At 35.1% G+C, this 10,701-nt stretch overlaps 1 protein-coding gene across 12 annotated transcripts in view; it reads left to right on the plus strand.

Annotated features, from left to right (window-relative positions):
- Window positions 1–10,701, plus strand: part of MFF (mitochondrial fission factor) — a 39,481-nt gene that overhangs the window by 24,869 nt on the left and 3,911 nt on the right. For 5 of the 12 annotated variants that reach the window (XM_082465646.1, XM_082465657.1, XM_082465652.1 and 2 more), the window contains 4 exons: window positions 2,786–2,818; window positions 4,343–4,402; window positions 7,330–7,414; window positions 8,268–8,461. In XM_082465646.1, coding sequence (XP_082321772.1) covers window positions 2,786–2,818; window positions 4,343–4,402; window positions 7,330–7,414; window positions 8,268–8,399 — 310 coding nt within the window. In that variant the 3' untranslated portion in view covers window positions 8,400–8,461. Of the gene's footprint in view, window positions 1–2,785; window positions 2,819–4,342; window positions 4,403–7,329; window positions 7,415–8,267; window positions 8,462–10,701 lie in introns of those variants that run through there. The other 7 variants (XM_082465650.1, XM_082465647.1, XM_082465654.1 and 4 more) reach the window with 3 other exon arrangements.

The raw sequence follows: 10,701 nt of genomic DNA on the forward strand, positions 1-10,701 counted from the left end.
TTCCAGTAAACCTGTTTTCTTACTTTAGGAAGTGATATGTCTTATGACTTGCTGTGAACAAACTTTGTTATTAAGTGCTTTTGATCCTCACATAAGCCCCAGGTGTTTCACCTCCTGCTGCTCGACTACTGTTTCTGACCCTTTCCAGGGCTCCCATACGTGTGGGCCCAAGGACTTAAAGCTGCACCAGAAAGAGCATAGGAGAGAAAACTCATGGCAGGGGGAAAATTATATATACATCTATGTATATATGTATTCATGTATAGGTGTGTATGCATGTGTGGGTGTGTGTGTATATATATCCCTCCCCAAAGGTTTAGAGTCCCTCTTATCTCTTTGAAGCTTCAAGGACTATCTTAGAATATTTGGAGCCTGTAAGAAGCATCATGGTTCAGAAGAAAAAACATGGATCGAGGGAGAGGGTCAGATTTAATCTTGATCCACCCCACTGAACAACTAGCTACATGATGGCCTTGGGCAAATTGCTTAGCTTCTCTGGGCCTCATTTTCTTCATCTATTTTTAAAAAAGAAGGGTAATACTAATATTAACCTAGTTTTCTGGATTCTTATGAGGAATCTTCCCCCTTCCCCTGCCTTTATTTAAGATATAGGGTTAATGGACTCAAATTCTTTATTTAGTGTCATGGGAAATCCTTAAAAAGATATTGAATATAAAGTACCTGGCACCTGACTAATATTTCCAAAGCCCTGTTTTCTCCTCCCTCCTTAACATAGATTTATTCTTCACCAGGTATCCTCTATAACTTTTTAATTATAATAGGTCCTTGGAAGAGACTGGATTATTAGGTCAGATTATATCATATCAAATGCTATTATAGTGAAAATATCTGAATGAGAAAGGTGTTTATAAATCCTATATAGATTAAATAATAGCTAGATGACAAAGCCCCGGTACGTTAAAATTATTTGTCCCATCCCCCTACATATACACAATTCAATGCAGTATATGGAAAAATAGTTGGATTTTTTTACTCCTTAATGGAAAAATTTTGCCTCAAGCTCACAAGTACAAAATCAGAAATCTTACTAATTACAAAATTTACTTTGTATTCTTTTATTTATAAAAAACTATTTTGAGCTTTAAGTGATTTTTTAAAATTGTAATAAATTGATAACTAAAATTCCCTTTTCTGGGAAGGATCTTTTCTTATTCACTTAAATGAGATTTTTAAAATTCATAAAGTAGTTGTATTAATAATTCTTTGCTCCTGGATACACACCTTGGAGCCTGGAGGATTAGATTCTCATTAGTGTTATTGGATGCTTTCAATTTTGAAAGGTTTTTTTTTTTTTCCCCATTGCATTGAAATTTCTTATGATCAAATGTTCAGCAAGATTTAATCAGAGTTGTAAGTGCCAAATCAATTTTTATTTCTACTACGAGAACTGTCTAGCATGACTTACCAGATACAAGAAATAGGAATGTGAAATTTGGATAATGTTCTATTTGCATGACTATAAAATAATACTGCTTATAAAGTTTTAAGTGCTTTTATGTTCCTTGCTCTGTACATCATTTTTTTTCCTTTCTGCTTTTGATTCCTGGCTGTTATGCTAATGCAATATCTTATCTTTGGTCTTAAGCCATCACATTAGGTATAGTTAAATTAAGTTAGAACTATTTGGCAGAAAGAAAGAAAAAACCTGTCTGCCTGTTTTATTATCATAAAATAATGCGTTTTCACAGTTGTTTGGCATAAGAACTATTTTTAGTTTATACTTTGAGGGACACTGTTGAAAGGTTTATGTATTTTTGTTTTCTCATCTTGAGAACTTATATGATCTAAAACCAAGTTCATCTGAAAACAAAGTTAAATCCTAGGTATACATTAGAAAAGTTTATTTACGTAAGTCAGTGCTGTGCATTTGGAAAACTGAGGTGTCAGAAATTTACCCAAACACCTGGGACAAGCACCAGGTATGTTCTTTGGATTTAAAATGCTGTTTAGTCCTTGCTAGTTATGAAGTGCTCATGTCTTCTGACACCTGCTAGAGCTCCGTATCTCACTTGCCAATGCAAAATATTAACGTTTTTAAAAAGAAACTTAGTCCCTATGAAAGAACATTATTTAAGTATTGACAGATTAGTCATGTTCAGCATGCTTAAGTTTTACTTTTAGAAGGATCTTGAGGGACTTCCCTGGCGGTCCAGTGGTTAAGACTCCACGCTTCCACTGCAGGGGGCGAGGGTTCGATCCCTGGTCAGGGAACTAAGATCCCGCATGCTGCGTGGCATGACCCAAAAAAAGGGGCGGGAGGTTGATTATTTCTTTAACAGATTATACTAGCTTTGAATGAAAAGAATAAGAAACCAGTATGTAAATAATTTATATTTTTTGCAAGTATCCATATAAATATATTACCTGGAAGACCTAGAAATGCAAAGTTGCAGTTGAAACAGTGTTTGTTATTTATAATTTTTAAATTTAAATTTTTAATTTTTAAAATGTTCATATAATTCCTGATACATCCAAACTGTTTACTTACTGTAGAAGTTTCCATTTTTTTTTTAGCAAAGAAACATATTCTGCTAAGTCAGACCATTTATTTACTCAAAAATGTCAGTATACAAGTTAATGCGGGAACTTGTAGAGCCTTGAATCTCATTCCCTTTTGCCACTTTAATTACAAAACATATTTTCAAACTTAAAAAGATTTTTTAATGTATTAAGTCATATTTACAGTAGAAAGTGGTACTTGAAGTTTCTAACCTTGCCAGATATCTCTCTAATTTACTTTTATATTATATGTGTCAATTGCCAGTGTGAGAAGACAAAATGAAATACGTTATGAAAGGTAACTGTATTATTTTCTGGCTCTGCATTATAAAAGGGAAATCTCTGTGGTGGAATATGTTGAATATGGCAGATCCTTTTGAGCAATGTATGATTTTTTTAAAAAAAGCTTTATGTAACACAAAGCGGTGGCTTCATTTTTAACCTTTCTTATGTTAATGTAATGTAGGATTGTAGTTAAGTAAGTTTTCCTAATGTCACAGAATAAATTAATTAGTAGGATGGGATGAGTTAAAAACCTGTCTCAAGCATATGTAATTTTTCACTGTTCTTTAGCCAACAAAATAGAAGTCTAACATCTGACCCAAAAGTCTCTTATCCTGTAGGCTCTGGAAAATTTCTTTAAGCACCAGTAGTGCCTTTAGGAAACATACAAGCTAAACATTAAAATTTTCTTGTATAAATTGACCTGACATAAAATAGTGATTTGTATTGTAACCAAAATTCTACAGCTGTGCCAACTTACAGAAAAAAAATAGTGCATTTGGTACTAAATGTTTACTGTAAGAATTGTCTTGATACTTAAATTCAGGCAAAACCTGATCAGTCTGTAGAGAAGGAGACATTCAAAACAGAATGTAATAATTCTTCAAATCCTTATATAGGTTCTCTACCCCAGTCTCCTTTCTCTGGTTATAAATATTGCTGATTACTTTTTGGGAAATTGACCAGTGACCACGTAGAGCTTTTGTTTTCTGATTTAAAAAATAAAATAAAATTTATTGGAAAGGTTACTGCTTACCTAGGTAGAGAACTAATTGTCCTCTAGAATCAAAGTATGTACTCGGTGAAAACCCAGTGCACCTTAGTCTTCATTTCCAGCAGTCCTGTATGTCGCTCCTGGTTGTCTCTCAAGGTCAGGCTCACATATTTGATTGCACTTCCTGTAATGTGCTGCAGTATGCCCCTCAAAGCATGTCCCTGATCTCCTTAGCTCCAGAACTGAGGCTTGCAGTTTTGCTCTTGAGAGCTGAGGTTTTGAATGAGACACAGCTATATTAAGGTATCAGGCACTAAGCAAAATTAATGAGGTGGGAGGCAAGGAATTGTGAGAAATGGGAGTTTCTGGAAATTTTTCGTTTTTGAGATAGAGCTTTGATATCAGATGAGCAACCATGATGATGCAGGTGCTACTAACCAGTTCTTGACATGCTTCTAAAGTTGCTGGTGAGTTTTTTCCCAACTAGAAGAGAGAAATTATACATTTTGAACAGAGTTGTCTTCTGTCTTGAATTTCATAAATCAAAATATAAGCACCAAAAAAATTATATGCTGGTGCTATTTTGTTATGAAAATGTAGGTTCCCTTTGTTTTTTACCACATTGCAAAATATTAAACTTAGGAAAATCATAAAATGGAGAACAGTGAGACAAAGATATTTGAAGTGTTTGAAATATATTGTATTGAAACATACAAACATATTTGACATTTATTTGTCTTATTTTTGTCTTATTTTTGCTTTTATCTTGTTACTGTCTGGTTCCTGATTCTGTCTTGTGCCTTCTCCCGCAAAAACCTGCCTTAGACCTGTGTTGCGTGGTGGGTCTGCTGCCGCCACCTCTAACCCTCATCATGACAACGCCAGGTAAACTTTGAGACTTTGTAATTACCAGGGTAAAGAGTTGACTGAACGTGTAGTTTGCAGGACATAAATGCATGTAGTAGCCACGCCTTTATATTATAGCTTGAATCTCTACAGCTTTTCTCTATGAGTACATCCTGTTTTTCTCTGAGAATAGTGAATCTAATCATTCATGACATTTGGCCAAAAGAGTATAAAGAAAAATAGTTACGATACATTATCATGGGAACATCAGAGACAGGGTATTTAAACATGGTTTTAATAGCTTATAGGCGATCATGCTAAAACACAGAAAAAAATAATCTTAAACCTTGTTTTATGTGCATCATTTTAATTGTTGCCTGAGGTTCTGTCCAGCATTTCCTTTTTAGTTGTTAATTGTCTGTAATGTCACTTTCAGTGTGTAGATAAATGTGTCTGTAAAGCATCGTCTTAAATTGGGGGAAATCAGCATTGGTAACCTGAGAAGTTAAACGTTTAGAAAGAGAATTTAGTTTTAAGAATTTTTGTCATCCATTGATTAAGCTTTTGTCTCTTATTTTTGTCCCTTTCACACTTTCAGATATGCTTAGCCTGAGTACTTATTTCTTCCTGTCATGCACAAGGACAGATAGAATGGCACATACAAATACTTTAAGGTTCTCAGGTGCCAAAATCTCATTTCCCAACTTCTAGGGTAAAAAAAAAAAATTGGTTGGTATTTACAGATACCATTTCTGTAATTTTTTCAGAGCCAATTTTATTTATTTTAAGCAGAAATGGATTATCTGTAGCAGTAGATTTAAAACAGGCAGCATTATTTCTATGATGAGAGGAAGCAAGCTGGCACGTTCATTTTTAGGCAAGAAAAGAGGGAAATAATTGGTTTCTCATTAATACTGAATTCAGGTTAGAAAATTGAAGTGTGTGTCCTTAGGGGTCCCTTTCCACTCTGCTGACTTGTTTCTTTTAACAATATTAACTCAGTTCGTTTTAAGTTTTTCCTTGTGTATTTCTCGTAAGTTTGTGATCCTTTTATTTTTCTGTGAAAGTATTTTCAGGCAGTGATCTGACTTAAATTTCTTACAGAGTTTTTAGCTCTGATCAATACAGGTTTTAGTTTTAAGTCGAATTACACAGGTAAAGTCTTTTGTCATATCCTTAGATTTCTTAGCACATGAAGATTTCCTTTACAGATATTTAAAACCTTAGTTAGTTCAGGATCTAAATTGTGGGAGTCCCTTTCAGTTATACTTCATTCTCTCTCTTCAGTCTGGGTCCCTTTACCTTTGAAGCAATTGCTTCTACTGTTTGATTTTTTTTTCCCAATTGTTTATCTCATGTATGACCTCACAGAAATAGAAAAGTTTTATTTTGAGGATAAAGTGTAGAGAAGAGGAATCTTCAACCCTTATTTTTTCCACTAATTGTTTAAGAATTCTGCTTAATGTTCAAAGGAACAATTAACTCAGATGTTTGTAAAGCCATAGTTCTTAGCACCTACTAACTTAGTAGCTAACTTCTCTATCTGATGCCGTTACTCTCGGTATTCCAGAATATTTGCTCTGTTCCCATGAAGGAAGGGGCAGATTAGGAGAAAGCCAGTTAATTTAGCCATAAAAAGAACATTTAGAGATTGTTCTAGATTATCTAAAGTCAGTACGCACCATCTACCATTGAAACTGCAACCTATGTAATTAAAATCAGCGTTCAGAATGATGACACTGCAGGATTATACAATTAAAAATTGTTTTACATTATTTATTAAAGTATTTTTGAATTATTTTCAATGGCATTTGTAACAAAAGGATTTTCTGAACAGACTTGTCTTTAACGTGTCTGGATGAAAAATATAATTCTCTTCATACACCTTTGTGTGGTAATATGTTTTTTGTAATAGGGACTTGCTTGAAATATTAAAAATATCAATATTACGCTCTATGTGCCAACTCTGTAGATTACATAGGAGTAACTTTTAAATTCAGTTTATTTATAATGCACTCATTTGGAAAAGTTAATGTGCCATTTTACTGAAAAAACCATACAGGATTAAAATAGTAAGGATATAAATATACGAGGTGAATTATATGGTATGTAAATTGTATCTTAATTAAAATATATTTTAAAAGTGGAAATCTGGGCAAAGAGGAATAATAGCATTTGCGTGCATTTGTATCTCAGAAGTTTATTGTCATTCATTTAAAAATCAGTGAGCCTTTAGAAGTAACTGCATTTGAACAAGAAGTACTTTTTAATGTTTCTCTAGGGTTTGTCTTAGTTGCTTTCCAGTATTACTTTATACACCGCTTCTTAATTATAGTATTTAAATTCTGGATCTGAATGTAGTGACAAGATGTATTCAGCTGATTTTATAATTGCTTCTGTGGAGACACAGTAGAGAATAAGTAATTGGAAATAAGAAGTGAAGAGTAGAAATGGCAGGAGAAGAGGCACTGAGAAGAGGAGGAGAAATAAAAAATGATCAGTCTTCCTTTTTTAGCTGGAGTTTGTTTACTTTGTGTTCCCTGCCATGAGTCTCAGCAGGGACTTCTGAGGAACCACATATAGACATCAGATGGTGGGAGACTTGTATTTCGTTACATGCTAGCATAGCAGCTCTCAGATCTTTTCAGCCAGCTGTCCTTTTTAACACTGCCAGTCCCTCTGAGTTGAAAAGTGTCTCCTTATTTATATCTTTAGTCAGGGTTTCTTCTCTTTCTCAAACTTTCAGGACACTTTCCTAGTATTGTAGGTAGTTGCTACCCTAAGCTCTTTCCTTTCCTTTATTAGTACCCGTTCAGATTGGTAAATATTTTAGTAATTTGTACTGTTAAATACCAGTCTTTTCAACAATTCTCTGAGCATTACACAATACATTACATGATTTGACTTGCCAGGTACTTTTAGTTCTATTCTAATGTTAAATCATATTTTTATTTCTTATCTGCTAGGTATGGCATTTCAAATATAGATACAACGATTGAAGGAACCTCAGATGACATGACTGTTGTAGATGCAGCTTCATTAAGACGACAGGTATTTAATATACCAAAAATCATATAATCCTAAATTATATTCATATAATATTTAAAGTGGTAGTTCCTAACATTTTATCATTTTCTGTCCAGTGGAACCCATGGATTAAAATATTTTATCTATGAAATTATTTATTAAACCATAATTGACTTTCCCATTTTGATTAAAGACATATTAAACCACTATTTACATGTTTTGATCAGCATAAAGCAGTATTACCAAAATGGATTGATGTAATTCTAGCCAATAACAAAGAATCCTAACATTTTAAGCAAACCAGTGCATCCATAAATTGCTCTGAAGCTGAGGTGACCCTTCACAGTTGGAGCAAGGGGCCTGGGCCTTTAACCCCATCACAGACCAGTCGGTGGATGCATGCTGCCTTCATAAGGGAGCATGAACTTGGGCAAGGCAGTTGTTCAGCCCAGGGCTATTCACAGTAAGGACCAAGAGCCGAGGACAGTGCCGTCAACCAGTGACACTCCTACACTCCCAACAGGTAGAGAATTAGCCTTTTAGTCCTGAAGGGCATGGGTGGCAGGTCACAGGGCCCACTACAGTAGGTTAATTATTGGGATCCTTTTAGTAACTCAGAGAAGGCATAGAACAGTTAAAGCAGGTTAAAGATGAAAAACTGAAGCTGAGTGACAGAAGCTCATAAGAGAAGAGAATTTAAGTGAATTTAAGCTGTCGTGCATAACATTTTTTCTATATATAGCGTTCTTTATTTTGCTCCAAATGAAACTCTTCGTGTTTGTAATAATTCTTTTTACAAATTAAACTACTTTATAAGAATCTGACTGCATCATGCATTAAAGCTTCTATTCATTTTTTGATGTTGTTTTTTACTTAGATAATCAAACTAAATAGACGTCTACAGCTTCTGGAAGAGGAGAACAAAGAACGTGCTAAAAGAGAAATGGTCATGTATTCAATTACTGTAGCCTTCTGGCTGCTTAACAGCTGGCTCTGGTTTCGCCGCTAGAGGTAACCTCAACTCAAAAATACTGTCTCAACAGCTGGAAATATAAAGAATTTGCAAACTTCTTTATTTCTGTCTTTGCATTGTATGCCGTTTTACAGTCCCCACCCTGAAAATGTATTTCTCCCAGAAAGGATGGGGGAAAGACTTATATTTGCAGGAGTAAAGGTATATCCTGTCACTCGACTGTATTTAGTTTTATCCAGTTCTGCCATAACACCTACTTAAAATTCTCCCTTTGCATGTTTTGTAAATAGGATCTAGTTTGTTTGTTGTTTTGTTTTGTTTTGTTTTTGCCTCATCAATCTGCACAGCTAATTCTATGGATGGGAGAGAAAAAAGTGTACAGAAAATGGATTTAGAGAAGTGTCTGTAAAGGAAAAATAATACTTTATATTGTCCTGTTTCTCAAACACTGTTAGATTAAACAGTTTAGTTAATAGACATTTTTGCATCCACATTTCAACATTAACACTACTGAAGTCATGGTCTGGTGTCAGATTTAATAAACTCAAGTCACCTCATGTTTCAGGCTCACCTTCGATAAAATAATTCCTAACATTTTCAGCAGTTTAAGATGTGGGCAAAATGTGCATTTTTATTTTTATTTTAGTTTTGCAGATGGTTTTCTATAAAGTACATTTTTACTAAGTCCATGTGTGAATGATTTAAAAAGCTATAGAATAAGGTACAAATGTAGTGTATTTAATAAACTGTCAACCAAAGCTATATTTGTGTATCAAAAGATTTTATTTCATCATATTGTGCTGTGAGCTATATTCCATATCATGTTTCTTTATATGCACCTAAGTTTTCCCGGCTCTGGAGCAAGTAAAGCAATTAATGACTTGGCGGGTAGCAAGAACCCACTTGCCTCCTTTCAGATCTTCGTCCTGGTAGTGGTAGGCGCTGGTTTTGTTACAGCTGTTTTTCTAATTTGTAGTGTCTATAAAGTGGTTCAGATAAAAATACCTTCAGTTGTGTTGCTTTTTCCATTGTATTTAGCTGATATACTAAATCTGATGAAATTAAATGCATCAATGAAACCAAGTGCTGGGAGCCTTTAGTTCCCAAACTTTTTTTTCCCTTTTTTTGTTTCAGAAGTGGATAGAATTTTACTTAGGTGCAGTATTCTCCATACACCTTCAGTATCTTTCTACCAAGGCAGTGAGTTTTGAGAAAGGCAATTAGGGGAAATTCCTTAGATGTAGGTATATTGAACTGTTCTATTCTTGCTTCTCTCCTGTCCTTCCAAAAAAAAAAAGTACTTGGAGGAAGGATTCTTTTTTTTAATTTCTAGGGTTTATCATGAGTTTGGTGACAATTTTTTTTACCCATGAAAGTCTTCTGACTTATAATATCCTAATGATGTCATTAATTATATTAATTCTATCTTTATATGTATATCTCAAGGTAATTTCTGTGAATAACTGAAACTACAAAAATGATTTAAAAAACAATGGATAAGGGCTTCCCTGGTGGCGCAGTGGTTGAGAATCTGCCTGCCAATGCAGGGGACACGGGTACAAGCCCTGGCCCGGGAAGGTCCCACATGCCGCGGAGCAACTAAGCCCGTGCGCCACAACTACTGAGCCTGCTCTCTAGAGCCCGTGAGCCACAACTACTGAGCCCACAAGCCACAACTACTGAAACCCGCCCGCCTAGAGCCTGTGCTCCACAACAAGAGAAGACACCTCAATGAGAAGCATGCGCACTGCAACGAGGAGAAGCCCCCGCTCGCCGCAACTAGAAGAAAGCCCGCGCACAGCAACAAAGACCCCATGCAGCCAAAAATAAATTAATTAAATTAAATTAAAAAAAAAAAAACAGTGGATAAAGTTAACACCTCTTTTGTTGGGCAGGCATGAAAAGAATTGACTCCATAAAAGTCAAAAATGAACACGAGCAGGAATTCCAGGAGATAAGCACAAAAGCTATTTTTCTCCCTATTGACTTTTACCAAACACTGGAGTTCTAGAACTTTCTCTCTTAATGGCTGTACGGGGGTAGGAGATATAATTCCATGTCTTCTTAGGCAGGCACTAGCTGTAACAGGAGACTCCTGCATGAAGCTCGAACCCCAAAAAACTACACCCTCAGTGAAAGGGTAAATGAGAAATCAACTTACCATCCAAAAGGGGACAACAAAGAAACATGTCTTCACCTTGTCACAGATCTAAAAACAAAAGAGCTTGAGTCTCTCTAACTCCAAAACCAAGCCCAGCTATGCCAGCCTCCCTCCCCTAGAAGTCATTTTGCATCGTTGTAAGAAAAGTGGTTTGGGAGTTGAGAGGAACAGATTCAC

This window comes from Balaenoptera physalus (genome assembly GCF_965194825.1).
Source record: "Balaenoptera physalus genome assembly, chromosome: 6".
In the NCBI taxonomy this organism is placed as follows: domain Eukaryota; kingdom Metazoa; phylum Chordata; class Mammalia; order Artiodactyla; family Balaenopteridae; genus Balaenoptera; species Balaenoptera physalus.